Source organism: Capsicum annuum, chromosome 8 (assembly GCF_002878395.1).
Source record: "Capsicum annuum cultivar UCD-10X-F1 chromosome 8, UCD10Xv1.1, whole genome shotgun sequence".
Classification (NCBI taxonomy): Eukaryota; Viridiplantae; Streptophyta; class Magnoliopsida; order Solanales; family Solanaceae; genus Capsicum; species Capsicum annuum.
The window spans coordinates 172,669,991-172,690,545 of NC_061118.1; the positions used below are offsets into that span (position 1 = coordinate 172,669,991).

Sequence of the window (20,555 nt, forward strand, 5' to 3'; positions counted from 1 at the left end):
TTATCAAAAGTGTCGAGAACCATGAAAATGAAAAAGAAAATCCTAGCAAGAAGTCTGAATTAGTTTGGTCAATATGTCTTAATTCGTCGAATTTTAATATAATAAAATAATTGTACAAAACACATATAAATCGAAATGTAACTTGACTTTGGAAGGTTTAAAAATAGGTTCGTAATCGTTGGTTCGGGCTGATCTCTGACGAAGCTGGGAGCACGCTTCACGTGGATAGGTGAATGGCAATACATGGACAACATATAAGTTTATTAGAGGAGCACGTGAATGAATGAGGATAAACACGTGGCTACTTCCTCCGTCCATTATTATTTATTCATATTTATATTTTTAAAACAATTCAAATATTTATAACAAAAGCAAAATAAAATAAATACTCAATTATCACTTATTTTTAATATAGCGAACGAATAAAAATGATATTGCGACCTTTGAGAGTTGCGAAAGGTCATTTAGTAGTGTGTGTGTGTATGCATAAGCGGAGAGCAGTAGCCGGGCGAGATAGCGGCTTCCCCAAGTAAAGAGTAGTTCGGGTCAATTATTATTATTATTATTATAAATTTCCTTTTCCATATGCTTACGTGGAACATCGTCACAGATATATATATATATTCACGAGGTCTAATTATGGGCAACAAGAAATTCAAAATAATTTCCATTCAAGTGGACTTGATGTTTTTCCAACGTGCTTTCAATTACTTGGCTACCCCACATTTTAATACATACAATTTCTCTGTAGCTGACAAGTACATATAATGTGGTAGATTAAAAAAAATAAAATATTATTTTGTATTTATATTTCGAGGTTAATGTACAGAGTTGAGCAAAGAAATTGTCATCTTTAATTAATTGAAGTTGTTTGAGTTTATATTATGTAATAATCAGATAATTACGTTCTATTTTGAAAGGGATAAGTCAAGAATTATTCTTATGAATCGATAAAGATTATATCTTAGTAGACTTATTGAATCTTCTTAAAGATTATATACCACAAAATAATTGTATCTCTAAATATTTTTTTAAATATATTTTTTTTAATTATAGGGTGTGTTTGGTATGATGGAGAATATTTTTCATGGAAAATGTTTTCCTAAAAAATAAGTTGGTTTTCTATTTATTTTTTCATGTTTGGATGGTGAGTGGAAAATATTTTTCGAAAAATATTTTATGATGTTAGGTTGATGAGAAAAATATTTTTTAATGTTTGATTAGTGAGTGAAAAATATTTTTTTAGAAAATATTACCAACTGTTAACTAGTATATCAGTGTCTCTAGCAATTCAACAATTTGTAAGAACTACTTTAAGCATAACAAATAATATTAATATCGAATACTAAAGTATTACAATAACTAAATTTAAGAAACTATTAATTAACAAATATAGGATACACTTTTCAACATTTTGTTAGGACAATCTCAAGATATTACAAGCAATAGAAATATAACAGGACGGCAAGCTTATTCAATCTTGTGAAACAAGTTACATTGATGACAAAATAAAATATGCAATTATAGCAAAAGTAACGTAAATAAGTCTTCATCTATGCATATGAAAGTAACAATACATGATTCAACGAACATTGGAAAAGGAAAAAATTCGGGCTTCACAATGAAATATTGAAACAAAACACAATAAAAAATATTTTCGAGTAATGTAAATTTTTAAGAAATGTGAATTTTTTGAGTCATGTGAATATGAGTTTTGTTGGGGTGGGGAAGACATTTGTCATTTTTCCTCAAATAGAGAAAAATGAGTTATCTTGAAAAATATTTTTTCTATATTTTACTACAACCAAACAAGAAAAAATAGAAAAATATTTTCCATCGTACCAAACACACTCATAATGTATGATATTTTAACTAACACAATGTATAGGTTTGAGTTGTAAAAAAACAAACAGGAAACAAGGACCACATTTCATATCCTCAGATAGTACACTATTCTCCACATTTTTTGTTTCATTTTTCTTTTTGGGCTGTCATATTATTGTTGTCCACAACGAACTATTTCACAAGATTTTTGGAAACTCACACGACCAATAAATTATTAGTTTCATATTCTTTTGACAATCTTGAAAATATTATATTATTATCATAAGAAAGGAAGGGGGGCAAGAAGAAAATTTTGGAAAGGGAAAATTTTCCAATAATTAATTGTAGGGGTCACATGTCTCTTGCTCTTTCTATTATATGGTCCCTCTTAATTCAATTGGTTTGATTGATTTTGCCTATTATATAGTATCAAATCAATGAATGAAAATAAGTCATAAGGTGAGACACACAATCAGATTTTGGATAACTTCGTTCCACCTTGAAAATTTTGATCTAATCTTTCAAGTAAATAAATCATAAATAATAAAGACCAAGATATTTTTTTAAAAAAAAACACATTTGCACCAAGTATGTTCTCATTTAGGGGTCGTTTGGTAGAGTGTATTGAAACGTTAATGCATCCATTAGTTTAATGTATATTAGTAGTACCTTATTTGGTATATCTTTTTACTCTATGTATAACTAATGCAAGCATTAGTTATACACTGTATTGTGTATTGAGATGTATATTATTAATACCTTAAAATCCATGGTATTAGTAATGCAATGGATCTAATGCATGCATTAACAGGCTTAAAGACCCTATTACCCCTCAAAAAAATTTCCGCATCCTTTTCCAACATATATATTGAGGGTATTATGTAAAAAAAAATTAAAATTTTTATAAATTATGTAAATTCATTTTTTTTTAATACATCGAACCAAATACTGCATAAGAAAAATACAAGCATAACTAATGCAAGCATAACTAATACAAACATTACTAATACACTATATTTTGCATTATTCTTATACACTCTACCAAACAACTCCTTAGTTTACTCATCCCACTCAAACACATGGGAAGATTATATATCAAATATTAAAAGGAAAAAAGGAAATGTCTTTTGAAAAGATTAGGGGTAGCAGGCTGAAGCAAAAGTTAAATAATTGCTTGTCCATCTAGTTTTCTCCCTTTAATTTTTAAATCAAATATACCTTTTTCCTTTTGATACGTAAATGGATAAATAAGTATAAATAAATGCAATAGATAACTTTTTAAAAAATAAAAGCCAACGTTACTATGAGTAGTTATTTTCATTTAGTGATAAAACCAACGTAACAATGCATAGTCACTTTTATTACGTGCACAATTATGTCCTGAAATATTAGGGAATGTGCTTCCCTCAACTAACTCTACTTTTATGATGCGAATTTGAATTAGTTAAAATTTAATAAGTATTTGATGTCGGATGAGAAATTAAAGAAAAATATCTTGTCTCGACATCCTGGATATAATAAGAAGGATGGAGAGTGAGACCATGTCTATGTTAAGTTCATTGAATCTAGACAAGTTTCGTAAGTTCAGTGAATTTAGCCATGATTCCTAAAACTATCACTTGATTTACAATTATTCACATTGTTATAAACTTAGACCAATTAATTAATACTACTATACTACCAGTGGACAAAGGAAAATACTGCTTATAAATATCTCTTTATATACAAGAGTGTCAGAGATTATGTGAGACTTTTTTTTATTGTATAAATTAGTGGATTCAAATTTTATATTTTTTGATCTATAAACTTTAGGTCCACCAATTTGTGACTAGAAGAAAAGTCTCACACAACTTATGTTAGTTGCATGAGGTACAATTAAAAAATATCATCAGTTACGTATGTTAATTAATATTCGATATGTTTTTTTTTTTTAAAAAAAAAAAGGACAGCAACAATCAGTTTGATGCATATATAGTTCTTTTTATAAAAAAAATCAAAGTAAAATATTGATGCTAAAAAAATGGATGTACTAGGAGTACTTATTTTGTAATGTTCGTATGACAAATATTCAGAGACCAAGTAGAGTCAACGAATAGTGAGTATTTGTCTTTTTCTCCTAATCTGGATATGTAGCTGTTTCTCCCAAGCTAATTCATTAGTGGGATAATATAGAAAAATGGAATTGAAATTAATTATAGTTTAAAAATAATACTGAGATATCTGCATTTTCTTTATTTTAGATTATCTGGAACCACGATCTGCACAAATCAAATAATTAAATAGAGTTGGTACATTATGAGATGTCAATGGACTTGTTGTCGAAGTGGCGGTTTCAGGAGTTAAAATTTATGGGTTTTTCATAGTAGATAAAAATAAAAAGGAGATTTGAATCCATAATCAAGAGATCAATAAAATTTTTACAAGTTCTTCTACTCCACTAAACCAACAATACATTTTGTTTATGAGTTTCTAGCCTATAATTTTTATATATTTACCAATTTTCTCTATATAAATACATGTTAATTGGCCATAATTAAGTGCAAATAGTTTATATATGAACATATATCAAGTGATTTAAGTGAAGTGAGAAATGGGAATACATGTTAATTGGCCATAATTAAGTGCAAATAGTTTATATATGAACATATAACTGACTCGATATAAACATATAACTGACTCAATATAAACATTGAATGTAGGTTATTTTAACTCACATTACCTTATTATGTTCATTGTTAAAAAGTTGTTTTAGGCAAACTTTACCTTATTGTTTAAAAATCCTTTACTTTGTCCATCCATAAAATTAGATAAAAATTGATTTACCTAACGAAAAAGGGTCAAAAACGCCCCTAACTTATTGAATTATGGCGCAAAAATACCCTTTGTCAACCTAGTGGACCAAAGTGAGAAATGGGAATACATGTTAATTGGCCATAATTGAGTGCAAGTAGTTTATATATAAACACGTAACTGACTTGATATAAACACTGGATGCAGGTTAGTTTTAACCGATGATTTCGCATTACCATAATAGGTTCATTTTTGAAAAGTAATTCTTTTAGGCAAACTTTACCTTATTCGTTTAAAAATTCTACACTTTGTCCGCCCATAAAACTGGATAAAAATTAATTTACCTACCGAAAAAGGGCCAAAAACGTCCCTAACTTACTGAATTGTGGCGCAAAAATACCTTTTGTCAATCTATTGAACCAAAAATGCCCTTGATGTTAGCTTTTTGGCTTAAAATGCTACTTGGATATTCATGCAACCATCAAATAATTCCGACGTTGTAACAGGCACTTTGCCATGTGATAGGGACTTAAGTTCTCATGTTATTGTTGTTGGCCTTATGATAAGATTCTTATCCATTGGAAACATGCACGAGGACAAAGGTTTCATTGTTCTCCAGTGCCATAACCTCGTGAAGAACAGGATATCCTGCCTGCCATGTTATCATCTGTCATCAAAATGCCAGTCCTTTTTGAGTGTCTCTGTCTGTTGATATCCACTTTCTCTGGACAGGAATCAAAGCAATCAACAAATACATTGATAGACAGAAACAGATAGGGCCGAACTGTAAAACAAAACAAAACAGATGTACTTGACAGTTCACACTCACTTTGCAGCAGTGTAGCAGATGATGCTCACCTAATGTATGCAAAGAGTCTCAGCTTTTATATTTAAACAATTGAACCAACCATTCAAACTGATAAATACCAACACAAACATTAACTCCGCAAACTGACCGTTACAAGGGCAGCCCAAGCCATGTACATAACGGCAAATTATGACAATCTATACAACACTCAGGAATCTAGATTTGTCATACAATTACAACAGCAAGGATGTAAAATCATAACAATTTATTCAAAACTAGAACCGTTGATTTATAACACATTTATATAAATTAGTTGCCATCTTACAGCATGAGCTATGCGTTGTTTTCTGCTTCTTGAATGTCTTCATCATCACCCTCATTTTCTCCTTCAAGCCATTGTTCCAACTCATCAACTTCATCATAGTCATGCATATAGAGATCATCTGAATTATCCCATTGGCCAGTCGTTCCCAGCTCCTCCCCGTGAAAAGCTAAATGCAGAAATGGTCTATTCCGGGATAAAGCTTCCAGCACGTCCCTGCTGACGCTACTAGATACTCCTAACCATCTCAATCTCGGGAAATAAGGTCTCTTTAACCATTGAAATGACAGCTGAGTTATACCTCCACAATTATAGAGATCCAACAGCCGTAAGCTGCTTCCATACCAACCTTCTTCATCAACCTTCATTGATGCTAACACCATAATTGAAGTATCACTTATCAGTGGACATTGACGCATTCTAAGCTCAAGTAGTGGAATACGTCTTTTTGCAAGCAAAAGTACACCAGCATCAGATAGGTTCGGAATGTTCGACAAGTCCAATTCTCTCAATTCACAATCAGAAGATTCATCAAAGAGAAAGGAAATGCAATTGTCTGTTAGCCTCTTGCACCCTCGTATAGACAATGATACAAGTGAACGCATTGCCCCTTTTGATAAATGGGACAATCCCATGTCACTAATATCAGAACCATCAATCAGTAAAGCCTTCAATTTAGAAAGATTGCTAATGGTTTGAAGGGCCTCATCCCCAATATTCCTACAGTCCCTCAAGTCAAGCACACTAAGATTTCCATTGGAAACTAATCGAGCAACACCATGGTTCGTCAAAAAATTACACCATCTTAAACTGACATGTGTCAAAGTAAGTGAAGTTGCAGCCATGTCATGAAATACAAGATCAGTCAAGTGGGGCCCATGATAGATCCTCAGCTTGAAAATTTTAGCACATGAATGCAAAATTGTTCTGAAACCCGTGTCTGTAACCTGACAAAAACCGCCAAGACAAATACTTTCCATGTCTGAGCATCTATCGGCCATAAGAAGAATACCAAGATCATTAACTCGCTTGAAGTAAGCTGGAAAAATCTCTTGACTTCTCACCAATGACAGATGTTTCAATCTCCCGTGCAGATTAATTTGTTGTATACCTGCATTGGTAAGATCAAAAGCCAATCTTGGTTCCATAATTGGCGAGTCTCGAAGGTCCAAATGTGTCAAACTGTTGAGATTTTTAGTTATTGTGCTGACCATGGTGTCAGTAATATAATCCACTGAAAGACATAACTTCTGTAATCCTGGTAATATGGATAGCCGAATATGCTCAAATGACTGATAAGGTACCACAGGCGGGCTAAGCAATTCTGTCACCATTACTGAAGAAATGTAGCCCATTTCAAGAGATAACAGTGTTGCAGGCGCTATGGACCAAACCCGAGCAAAATTGTGTCGCAAAAACATTGAAACATCAAACATCAGGATCAGTGTCTACAAAGCAAAAGAGCACGGTTAGGACAAGCTGTATCATTAGAAGCATAAAATGAACTGCAACAAACTCAGACCCTCCTAAATCTTCCACCCCAGTTTCAAGAAGATGTGGGTGGTAAACAAAGACCAATTGCTAAAAATAAAGGTCAATTCAGGAAGTTTTGCCATTTGCTTTCAGTGTGACTACTTTCGAGTTTCAGTTTTTCATTTATTGTTCAAACTTGTAAATTTGCAGAAAACTATTAAGAAAGAGAGAGACTGTATTAACCACTCCTATTTGAATCCCTACGAATAAGCCAATGGTCAAAACTGCACATGACACCCTATAAACCAAAATTCAGAACACAAATTTTGATTAGTTAACAGGGAAATGGATCTGAAACAAAAAAGAGTTGTGATGAAGGAAGTAAGGAGCGTAGCAGATCAACTTATGAATCAACAAAAGGGGAGATCATAGGCTTAAGTGAAGTACAACATAGAGATTTTGATGGTGATGGTAGGCTGGAGTTCCAAAAGGAAGAGCAACCAAATCATTGATAAAATGATTGGCAACAAAATGATGTCGGTCACAGGATAGGAGGCACACTCCAGTTGGACATTTAGGATAAGGAAGGCCTGAGCATGCGGGTGATGTTAAGTGTCTCATACTGGTGGAAGAATTGGTTGTAAGTCTCCTTACCTGGTCTTGCATATTCCTCACCTCATGAGCTAGCTTTTGGACAGATTTAGAGTTGAGATTCATTTTTTCTTTCTTTTTTAAATTCCATAATCAGTTAAACATTTCCAATATAAATGAAGAAAGTAGTACAAATGTATCATAAACAGAAGGCACAATACATGCCCTTTAACTTGGCCTCTGATCACATCTATGACCTCCAACTTTGGGTGTGCACAAGCAGACACTTAAGCTTGTATAAAGTTGAACAAGTGGACACACACGTCCTATGTGGCGTCCTACACGGCCAATTCTTGTCCTACATGGCATCCTACGTGTATTATGCCATATAGGACATGTGTATCTACTTGTTCAACTTTATACAAGTTTAAGTGCCTACTTGTGCACACCCAAAGTTGAAGGTCATAAATGTGATTTGATGCTAAGTTAAAGGGCATGTTTATGTATTATGCCTAAAAAGAAAGTGTAGAAGACTGGCATTGTCATGTGATAATTTTATTTGTTAAATATGATATGCTGCTTTCTCCAAATTACAAGCATAAGTATTGTCATCTGAACAAATTTGGCAATAAGCAAATAATTTCATTTAAGAAAGCTAGGGGTGCGAATGAGATCAGATAACTCAATAGTCGATACCCAATAGTACTAGCTGATAAAAATTACTACACCCATCTATTTCATTTACTAAAAAAGTTTATGATTTATTCTCACTATCTCTCAAGAAAAAGTTCGGCATGAAGTCCAAAATGCTTCAGTCCTTAAAACCTGACGAAAGAAAGAAAAAGCAAAAGAAATCTCAAAATTCCTAGTCTCTCATCAACAAAAGACTATTGCAGAGTTTTGGACACCCCATGGATGGTGCTTCAACTTTAGAAGGCATATAAATGATTGGGAAATCCAAAGAGTAGCAGATTCTTCAGTGCCATCGAACATGTTAATGGCCTAGACACAGGTCAAGATACCATGTGGTGGAAAGGTAACAAGAAGGGACAGTTCAAAGTAAGTAATGCTTCCAGGTGGATGATTCAAATACCTCAGTGCATAACCAACTAGCCAAGGAGAGGCATCTGGAAAAACAAAATCCCTCATAAAGTGGCTTGTTTTATCTGGTTGCTAGCCAAGGGAGCGGTTCTCACCCAAGACAATATGATGAGAAGAGGGATACCACTTTGTCCTAGGTGTTTTTTATGGGGGCAAAATGCCGAGACAGTTAACCATCTAGTTCTTCATTGCAAAGTCACAGGACAGCCATGGAGGATTTTCCTAAATCTCAAAGGCATCTCATGGACTATGCCTCGAAAGATTACTGAATCAATCCAGAGCTGGAAGGAAGCTGGTGCATTGGCAAAAAACAGAGATAGATAGAGAATTGTCCTTGCATGTATCTGGTGGACAATTTGGAAGGAGAGGAATGCTAGGTGTTTTGATAGCATAGAGAATAGTATGCAAAAGATTAAGCTAAACTGTCTTTCGTTACTATGTTTGTGGTGTAATCAAGTATATTCAAATGATACTATCTCCCTTATTGATGTTCCAGATTCAATTTAGCTAGGAGTTAGCAGAATTTGGAAGTAAATGTTGTAATTATGGGTTTTCAGTACAACCCATGTACTTTATGTGAGAAATATACAAAGTTACCATTTCAAAGATCTCAAAATTCCAATGGTAAAACACTATAATGAGTCCCCATCCCTAACGTTTTTTAATCTAGCAAATTCATAATTATGAAATTGGGCATGGTATGTACACCATTTGTTACTCTTAGCACAAACCATCACGAGAGAGAGAGAACAAAAACCGAAAAACCCATCCAGAATCCAAGCTGGCATAAAAGCTATGACAGAAACCATAGAATGCAAAGAACTTTGGCAAAACGTAAAATTTTCCTTAGGACGTTACAACATTGATATTTCCCATCTAAGTTAAAGTTATGGCAGTTACCACGTCAAATTCTATGATTGAGTTCAATAGTTTTCATTTGTTTGATAGGTTGTTCAACCAATATCTTAGCTAATGTCTTTCAATTAAAAACGAATGCCGATTAGCCACTTACTATCCTAATAACTTAAATTTTTATTATGCCACACTTTCAAGAAGCCTTACTTCTAGCTGCGTGCATCCACCAAATAAGACCTCTAGATCAAATACGTCAATTGATCTGCCTCTCTTCTCCGCCAAAGAGCTCAAATAAAGAAACCTGAAGAGCAAAATTTAAAGATAATAACCAAGCTAATGACCAACTAAACAAATCATCAAATGAGTTTTCTGTTTTTTTTTCTTATTCCTCTTTCCTTTTCTCATGATTATACAAGCTCAAACTACACCCTATTTCTTTCCACAATAAAGAGAAATTAAGAAAAACTCATACATGGATTTAGAAAGAGAGATAAGAAAAGAAGAGAGATAACCTGAGGTCTTTACAGTACTGGCCGACCTGAGACAGAAGCCTTCCACTGAAATCAGCGCAGTTATGGAGGCAAAGCTCTTGTAAAGTCGGCTGAAGAAGATAATCAAGGGATGAATCATCAAGTCTCATGCAATCTACCTTCAAGCTACGAATGTAAGGATTGGGAGGTATCAATGGCCGTAGAAAATCAGCAGATGGAGCAATATCCTGATAAGAACACACTAACTTAGAGAGCGAGAATTGATGCCAAGTCATGTTGAAGAACATTAGAAATAGATTTTCTTTTTGGTAACTGTGGTGTCAAGGCAGCTTTAGCACACGCCGACTAAATCAAGGGAATGCTAAGTCATGTAGAAAGAACACTAGAAATAGACTTACGAGGAGATGGAAATTGGGAATGAAGCAAAGCATGTACGAGGCACATGAATGAAAGGCCTTGCAAGTGCATGCCAAGGAACGAATGGAAGCTATGTCCAGCTTCGTCATCACAGTTGCCAATAGTGCTGATGGCAGAAGGTCCAGGCTCATCTGCTGGTATACACCAGAATCTGAAGAATTTGCCATTTTTTCCTCTTTGCCAGATGGGACTCCGCGAAGGCAACAAATTGAGTTAATGTGCAGATGAGATGTAAAGCTGTGGATAAAGGCTCGAAACTGGAAAATGTCAGTTGTTTCAATCACTTTGTTGTTGGCAGTGGAAAGAGGATGTCAGATACTCTTTCTCGCGACCAAAAAAGCAACATGGGTTGTGTTTCTCTTATGCTTTTTCATTTGTCATACAAAGGTTACTAGGAAAAATGCCTAAATACTACAGAGAGTAACACTATATATCACGCAACCTCCATTTATGAGAAGCTCCTATCAAATTTCAAAAGAACCAAAAATAGCCCAATCCTTGTCTTAAGTTAGTTAGAAATCAAGATTATAAACACTATAAAGGGAACAATTAAACAAAATTTCAGAACAAGCAAAGAAAGCCCAATGTATTTGATTTCCCCAAAAGCAAATTGCCTCACAACAGTTTATTAATAATTCATCAAGCAAATTAGCTAATAAGATGTGAAGATGCTAGATTTACAATGAAATCCACTGAAACAGTAATTTTCTCCAGTTGACCATTCACAAGCTACACAGTTGGAGGATATAGAGATAGGATTAACAATCTGATGGGAAAGGAAAGTCGGAAAAAATGTAAAAATTACCGGATAAAGAGAGAGAGAAATTGGAAGTGGTGGAAGAGCGAATTGTGTGGGTTCGTGTTGGTAGTTGGAGGCGTCGTGTAGTCGGACGATGTGGCGCTATTGGACCTCCTCTCTTGATTGATGGGGCTCAATACAAAATGGAAATGGAATTTTTTTTCACTATCCAAAGTTTAAAATGGAAAACTCTTCTTTTGAACTTTGACTAAAGAAATGAATGCTAAAATTGTAATCAATACTTTTAGAGGCCATGTTTCTCCCTAGCTTACTTAACTAATTCCTTTTTTTCCATTCTTTTCAAAGTTTGTTTTCCTTTACCTCTCTTTAAAACATATAAAATTTTTAGACCAGTCATCGAAAAATAGAATTTTGAGTAAAACTTGGCTTCAAAATTTTAGTATATAATTTCTATGTAGTTTACTCTCTCCTTTTAATAACTTTAATATCGTAATAAAATCCTTTTAATTTATAAAAGTAAAAAATCAAATCAACTTCAATAAAAATAAAGTGAAAAATAAAAAATAAACAAATTGTTATTTCATTGGCCAATGAATCTAGGAACTTTGAGTACCTTGTCACCTTTTCTTAGACGTGCTTTTGTAAGTATACATTTTGATTATTGTCATAAAATCTCTTTACTTTCTGTCATGATTAGAAGTTTTATGTCCGAATCTTGAAAATAATTTTTTTAATAAATAAATATATATAAAACACTTTTTTTTTAATCAATCATCTTTAATATGATTTTGAATATAGTCGAGTCTATTGAGTATCAAATATTGGATGATTAAACAAAAAGGAAAATAATTATTTTGAATAATTACATTAAAGAAGCAAAATAGGACAGATTGACATACAACAATATTCAAAATACAATAAGTTTATCCCACATTAATAAAAACAATGAGCTGAAATTGACTCCAAATACCCAAAAAAAAAAAAAAGAAAGTACAAACAGACTCAAAATAACAATAGAACAAGTCATAAGAGAAGATCCAACTCCAGGATAAGCCAGAATAACAGATTTAATAGCAGGAATTTGCACAATAGAGTGCCAACTGAATCCAACTTCAGTCAGAATATCAGCCCATTCTTTTGCACTTGTTGCATGAGTCATCATTATCATATCTAACATGACACCAACATCCTTCAAAAAAATTTCATTACCTCTTTTTTCCTCAACAACAGCCTCCACAATTATCACTTTTCCTGTGTCTTCTGGAATAACTTTTATGCAGTTTTTCAAGATTTGAATGCATTCCTCATCACTCCAGCCATGTAAGACCGACTGACATGCATTTACAAGCAAAAATAATAATAATAATAATAATTAAATAAAGAACTTTCATACATTAATTGGTACTATATATAAAACTTACCAAACATCATTATTTAGCATCTTTACTGAACAATTATAGTAGCTGTCATCAGGGAAGGATCTACATACAATTCAGGGAGTTTATCCCAAAGTGCAATTATATTATTTTTATATGGTTAAAAATATTTTTTTGTATATATAGTAGATGAACCCCTTCGACTTTACTTCTGAACCTCCTCAGTGAAAATTCTGGCTGTCATTAGAAAGGAGAAGGAGCATTTTCATGATATAATATACGTGATTTAAGTGTTCCCACTTCAACTACTTAAATTTTTAGTAAATAAGATTGATGGGGCTAAAATCAATCATTTTTTGTTCAATCGCCAGATCTAAGCGGATCGATTGATAACTTATTTGTTAACTCAATTCAATTTATTAACTCAAAAATGACCTATCAAAATATAAGGTCAAGAAGAATCAAGTAGTGTAGCTGAATGGGTTATCATGGAGATGCAACTCAAACCCAAAAAACAAAAATCAAATTTTGAAATGAGAATATGAAAATTTGATAGAACTTAAACCAACGAGGAAAGAAAAACACACACGCACATCTCTTTCTTCAGAAAATGTAAAATAAAAAAGAAGTGGTTAATCACATTGGATAGATTATGTAACAAGTAGTTAATAACAAACGAAGGTATTGAAAAAGATAAAATGTACGCATGTTACTCCTAACAATGTTAGGTGGAGAGGTTGTTTAATTAGGGAAATTATTTATCTAGGTTGCACGAACACCTCATTCATTTTATATGAGCACCCCAAAGTGCAATGGACGTCACCAACCTAGTTGATGAGTGTTCTTTATCGCTCATCATAACTCCGTCCACGTAAGTTATAACTTAGTAGTATTATTTAATCCAATTCATTTCGACTCAAGTAAACTTTAGCCGTGTTAGATTTTAACATAGCTAATTAAACTCGTTCAAATTTGAAACAAAAGCCAACTATTCTTACCCTTTTCGAAAATTCGGGCACTGAGATGTTGCCATGTTGCGGACGTGACTGGGCTACTTTTAAGCAAGACAAGATCAGCCATGCTATTTTCTCCATCTCTTCTTAGCAGACGAGAAACAGGTGTTTAATTTGTACATAACCCATTTCTTCTCCATTTTCAGTTGAATATTCCCCTGTTGATCAAGAACCTCAGAATCCGATACAAGGAAGAAACACAACAACCTAGTGCAGAGGACAATTGGTTTAAGGAAACAGGTTCTTGATGGGTTTCCAAGAAATCAGCAATACCCAATTCAATAGCACATTTAACAACAGCCGTTGCAGTGAAACCAATTATGCACTTCCATATAACTTCTTGAGCTTCACACTTTTCCATATACCAATAACCAATTGTTGTTAGAAAAGCTACTAGATTAATTTTGCTATTTAGTGGTGTCTGCTTAATTAATGTAGTAGTATTTTAAAGATTTTTAACAATTGATAAAAGATATCAAGTGTCATGTATATAATATCGTGGTGGCGTTTATATGGATGAGTGTCTAGACACTTGTCCATATTACTCTTATTACTTGTCTTGTGCATGGGTTTTACCATGCATGATTAGGTCATCATTTTAAAATAATGAGAAACAATTTTCTATCGCCTCTTATGTCTCTCTTCATTTTAGAAAAAGTAAGTAATAATACTACCGAGTTCCTTCTATCGTCCTTCCAAAAAAGATAAGTATTATTTTTGGGGTAAATTCCAAAAAAGATCTTGTTAGTATTATTACTTACTTTTGATGGTTTTTGTATCATTTATAAATAATTAAAGAAAACTTGTTTAATTCTAGAAAAACATTATGTTGTATTTTATTCTTGTTCCCCAACAATCAAGTATTCAGCCTTTTTACTTATCAACATTCATCTAACAGGAACGAACGCGTAGGTGTGGAATTATAAGTACTTTAAGTTTCACGTTTTTCTTTTAATATAATTTTAAAAAGGAAGATTGATGCACTAAATTTCCGTATATTAACCTTTTAATGTAATCAAAATTTTACGTTTTCAAGTATATAAGTTTTACGTTTTTCTCTTAACATAATTTAAAAAACAACAGCTGGATGCACTAAAATTTCGTACACTAACCTCTTGATGTAATCAAAGTTTTAAGTTTTTTTTACTTGGATCATTTAAAATTAGATCAAATAATCATATATTTCAATATTGTATTGAGATTTGTGTTTAAATCTCCTCCTCATCCCACCTGAACTAAAAATTTTCAGACAAAAAGTATTGCTTGTTTAAATATTCCTCTCCACACCACCCTACTAAATTCTTTTCAAAGGATAAGTTTTGCTCTTCCATATCCTGCCCCCGTTCAAATATTCCCTTGCCTTGTCTTTTTTAAGAGTTTTTCATGTCTTTAAGAGTTTTTCATGTCTCGCCCTATTATCAAACTTGCACGTAAAGAGTAATAATTGGTTGGCCATGAAAATTACTTTTTTTTTCGGAGTTGGAGTTGTGTTTAACCATGAATATAAATTAAAGTTGTTTTTGAAATTTTGTGAGAAAAATATGAGTAAAAAAAATGAAAACAATTAAAACTTATTTTCACTTTTCCAAATAATTTTTCGAAATTGAAGTTGGAAAATTCATGACCAAACGCACCGTGTTTTCATTTTTTTCACTAAAGTAAAATAATTTTTCGGAAAAAAGGAAAAAATTTCTATGGCCAAACGGTTAGTTGCCATTTTAGAATTCGAAACTGAAAATGTTGCTGTGCCCTATTATCAAACTTGCACGTAAAGAGTAATAATTAGTTGCCATTTAATTAGAATTCGAAACTGAAAATGTTGCTGTGAGGTAGAATTTGATTTCATTATTTCTTGTTATGTTTTATGTTTCGTTTTTTTTAACCTAGTTTTATGGCACTATAAATTTAGGAAATAAGTGAGTGATTGTGATTCGGTAGAATATTCTTATAAGGTGTTGCGCTAAATTTTAGCGCCTGTCCATTTTACCCTATTATTTAGTTGTCTAAATAGAAGATAGTCACATATAAGTGGTATTATTTATGTGAGACACAAATCCATGAGATCAGACAAAGGAAATTTAAAGCAGAGAAACATTTCAAACTTAAATCAACTCAAGATACAAATTAAATCCACCCTAAATAGACATCAGGGGTAGAAATAAGGCTTATTTGATTTGCCACTTTTGTATTTTTATTTTTAAGTAGTCATTGTCTTAAAATTTCACATGTGATTCAACATTGTTATGGAGTATCATATGTGAAATTGAAAACTTCATGACAATAATTATTTTTAATTACAAGGATTAAAAATAGCTATTTATGATTATTACGCACACTATAAAGGACGACGATTGTCTCCCGGGCCAAAACCAAGAAGTACTCCCCACTCAAGTCCTTCCCCGGTGGTGCTCAACCCTTCCTTGGTAGAGTTTTTCTTGATCTCATCCAAAACAAACAAAACACAACCACTAGCAATGTTTTAGGCTTTAGGACATGTCTTTGTAGCCCTAAATTTTTTAGGCTTTAGGCCCAATTTTAATTCAATTTGATCCAAAATCACACGTCCACCTGCATGAACTACCCAGAAGACAGAGTTCCAGTCAGAAACGCCCAAAGGCTCAAATGCTTCCACTAGGCTCTTCTCAATATCATTTGAAATCAGACTTGGAACATCCTGTATGTGAAATTTCATCCCAACTTCTCTAGTAGTAGTGTAGTACCATAAACCGCATATCCAGTATTCGGGAGAAGAGTTTGAGTTGCATAGACAAGCTCAAATAAAGATCTTTCCACTTCTAAAATTGGGTCTGATCCAATAATGACCGCAGCTGCCCCATCAGCAAAAAGGACTTGTCCAACCAAACCTTCCAATTCAGTGTCGCTTGGGCCATGGAAGGTTTGCACCGCAATTTCTGCGCAAACAACGAGAACTCGAGCATCCTTATTATTCTCTGCCAAGTCCTTGGCCAATCGGAGAGCGGCGCCACCACCATAGCAACCTTGCTGGTACAACATGAATCGTTTTATTGATGGACTAAGCTCAAGTAGCTTAGTGAGCTGATAGTCGGCTCCTGGCATGTCCACTCCACTAGTGGTGCAAAAGATCAAATGGGTAATCTTGAATTTTGATTGACCCCATTCGTTGATGGCTTTTTGGGACGCCTCTTGGCCAAGTTTTGGAATTTCAACTATCACTATGTTTTGCCTAGTATCAAAAGAAGGTTCCATGTGTTCACAAATACTAGGGTTCTCTTTCAAGATTTCTTCTGTTAAATGCAGGTACCTCTTCTTAATCATTGATGCATCACCTATAACATATGAAAAATCGGATGTAAATAAACCACCCAACATCGATAGCTAAAGGGTGTACATAGAGACAAATTCAGAATTTAAATCTCAACATCATAGGATATACAATAATGACTCACCCGCTGATAACCAAGTTATAGAATTTACCTTTACAACATATTTGATTAATATCTTAGTATAAACAGAATTTAGACCAATATTAATACTAGTTTTGATAAACCCTATTCATAAAGTCTACATCCACCCTAGGTGCATCGTTCAATTAATATGCTCCAACGTGCCCAAAGCATTGGAATCTAACGCACAAAGCGAAATCTTTATAATCCTATCAGGATGCACTTATACATCTATTGGTGTGAGATTTTATATATGGCAGTCTCACTTAAGTATTTCTAGGTGATTATTAATTTAGAAATGTATTAATAATTAACAAAGTTTTATAAAAAAGAACTCATGGGGACTTCGAATCTTGTATTTTCTCACTCAGAGACTTGCCAAAGCATGTATGACTAAGTTCCAATTCCTAGTGGAAAAGTGACTATAGGTGTTAGAATCAATGATTTAAATTTAAATTTAAAAAAGGTCCTCTTGAATGGTTATGTTAAATCTTGCATCCCAAGCAAAGATGAGCACCCTAGAATGATAATGTTAAATCTGGCATCCCAAGCAAGGACGAGGGATATGCCTAGATTAATTTTAAAAGTCTATGAAAGAATATATAGAAGATTACGCAAGATATGAGGAATAAAATTGCAAAAGATTTGACGGATCGGATAAGCATTTGACATATAAAGACTTCCGATGTTTACTAAACACGTAAATAAATTAAAAAAAATGCTTATTAAGTAAATTTGATCAACTTATAAGTATAGTTAAACCCCCGTTAAATTATCTTACACATGCGCTTAAACTTCTCTTTAAGCTCCGTCTTATGCTCGCTTTTAGTGACACGGAAAAAATAATCAGGATATGTACTTTGATTAACACAATTCAGAGGAGTGGCCGTTCCGATGGCTAAGATGGTGGCTGGCCCCATGGCCCCTTCCGCCCTGCGGACCTCCTCGACAGTCACCATTATATTGTTTTTGCAAGTAGTATAGTGATTAGATGTTCAAGTGGTAGCAGAGAGATGTAGCTATGAACAGATAAATGTTATGTGCTAATGCACTTTGGTTGCATGGTTTAGATATTATATAGATTTCACCAACAACCAGATTGAAATACAGTGACAATATGATATATACTATTTAATTAGCTATAATATTCTCTTATAATTATAAGAGCGAGTTGAGTAGCTGAAGCAGGTAGGAGGTCGACATGCCTACTTCAGCTGCTTTACTATATCACTCCTAATTAATTGTTATAAGTTATTTATGTATTAAAAAATGAATAATATTTAATTTAAAAATTAAAATAGACATTTATGAAATGTCTGTTTTAGCTGCTTCAATCGTAATTTTACTGTAGCATTCTTAATTAATTATTGTATCCATAATTAAATACTATAAGTCACTTACATATTAAAAAATTAATAATTTTATTTAGACAAAAAGAAAAATAGCCATTTATGATTGTTTCAATCGTAATTTTACTGTATCATCATTAATTAATTATTATACATATATTTCTTTTAGTAATTTTGTTATGTCGCTTCTAATTAGTTATTACAAGTCACTTAAGACATGTGTGTTTCATTGCTTTCATCATGATTTTACTATATTACCCCTAATTAATTATTATGATTGTCTAAACATTGAAAAATTGATAATATTTCATAAAAAGGATAAAAAAAGACATAAAATGATATGTCAATATAAAAAAATTGATTGACTATCGAAATTATATTAGTGCACATAAGTTGAAATGGGATAGAGCAAGACATAAAATAACATATATTATTTGAAAATGAAATAAAAAGTATTATAAATCAGAATAATTAAGAACTTAATATAAAAGTATATACATGTAAAAAAAAATTGATTGATTGTCAAAATTTTATCTGTGCCACATAAATTGAGACAGGGAGAATATTCATAATTATTGAAAAATAATGTAAAAGACATTGTAAATCACATAATTAACAACTTAAGAAATTTAAAATATATAAATTATTTGACTGACTCGAGAAATTATATCAGCATCATTGAAATTAAAACACGAAAAAATATATTATATATCCTAATAATTAAAAATATAAATTATTTTAATAATTAAAATTAAAATTAAAAAAAAACAAACATATATTGGACTCGTGCTAGTACGGGCCATCGACATCTAGTATTATTTATACATGTGACATATTTTTATCATTAGTATCATTGAAAAAGGCCGCAGGCTATTTGACATGTAGATACAACACCAACGTAAGATTTGACATTCTGATAATTCAAATGCATGTTACAAAAATATTAATCAATCATCATTAATTAGCTAATTTAATTAGCAGACTGGCACTAATTAGACCATTAAAAAGGATGCTGATACTTCTGACTTCTGAGAAGGATTTTTGTTTTATTTCTCAATTAATCCACTAAAAAGTTTGCAGCTAATTTTAAGGGAAGAAAATATTTTGTAACTGTTAATTAACCCATTAAAAAAAAGCTGTGGCTACTTTTAAGGATTGAAAATTTTTTTTATCTGTAAAAAGGCTGCATGCTAAATTCGACATGTAGATATAACAGCAACATAAAGTTGGCATTTCACAAAAACATTTAACAAAAGTAATACCTGAAAAATTGTGCTATAAATGTCGTTGTTTTTAGGGCATTTACATAAAATAGTTATAGTAGGTACTTTAATTTGATCAAGATAATTAACAGGAATGGCCGTTTTGATGGCCAAGATGGTGCACCAAATGTTATACAAACGATCTTTGGTCCAAAGTGTCGCTGCAATAATGATATTCCCTACAAAATGTCATTGCTTTTAGTCGACATTTAGAGTAAATATCTTTTAGATATCATGACTTTTATTGTAAAAATAACGTTAAAAAAATGATATATGACGAAAATATCATTCAAATAATGACATTTGATACAATGTTGAATTATATTAAGACATTTGTTGTAAATGTCGTTTACTTTACAACGACATTTGCCGAAAATATTGTTATAGCGTATTATCATCAACTGCTAATTATCATATTTACACATTTTAAAATTGGTCATCACCCTTTATAGGCAAATGTCCAAATTTCCCCCAGTATTGTATGATTTAAATTAAATTTATATTATATTTAAAACTAGAAAACTCAACCGCGCTTCGCGCGGCAATAAGAAATTGAGTGAAATTAATTTTTATTAATAAAAGATTAAATTTAAACAAAAACAAATGAAAGTTCAAGAATACTCGAAAAAAAAAGTAGTTCTTCATTCGAAATATGTATATATATATATATATATATATATATATATATGTATATATCT

General features: G+C 32.4%; 2 protein-coding genes across 4 annotated transcripts; both read right to left on the minus strand.

The window, feature by feature from the left end:
* Positions 1 to 5,534: 5,534 nt before the first annotated feature.
* LOC107840601 (F-box/LRR-repeat protein 10) lies at positions 5,535 to 11,761 on the minus strand. Of its 3 annotated transcripts, none has more exons than XM_016684512.2 (5): positions 11,478 to 11,761; positions 10,654 to 10,909; positions 10,277 to 10,482; positions 9,972 to 10,065; positions 5,535 to 7,192 (listed from the first exon to the last, which is right to left on the minus strand). In XM_016684512.2, exons 2-5 carry the CDS (start codon positions 10,837 to 10,839, stop codon positions 5,756 to 5,758), a joined length of 1,923 nt encoding a protein of 640 aa, XP_016539998.1. In that variant the 5' UTR covers positions 10,840 to 10,909; positions 11,478 to 11,761; the 3' UTR covers positions 5,535 to 5,755. The 3 variants fall into 3 exon arrangements, with proteins under 3 accessions (XP_016539998.1, XP_016539999.1, XP_047251189.1); XM_016684513.2 differs by having other exon boundaries at positions 10,654 to 10,929; XM_047395233.1 differs by lacking the exons at positions 9,972 to 10,065; positions 10,654 to 10,909; positions 11,478 to 11,761 and having other exon boundaries at positions 10,277 to 10,414.
* Positions 11,762 to 16,509: 4,748 nt separating this feature from the next.
* LOC107880044 (chalcone synthase F-like) lies at positions 16,510 to 18,205 on the minus strand. Its single transcript, XM_016726963.2, has 2 exons — positions 18,028 to 18,205; positions 16,510 to 17,129 (listed from the first exon to the last, which is right to left on the minus strand). The coding sequence occupies exons 1-2, from the start codon at positions 18,203 to 18,205 to the stop codon at positions 16,510 to 16,512; spliced, it is 798 nt and encodes a 265-aa protein (XP_016582449.2).
* Between the last annotated feature and the right edge of the window lie 2,350 nt (positions 18,206 to 20,555).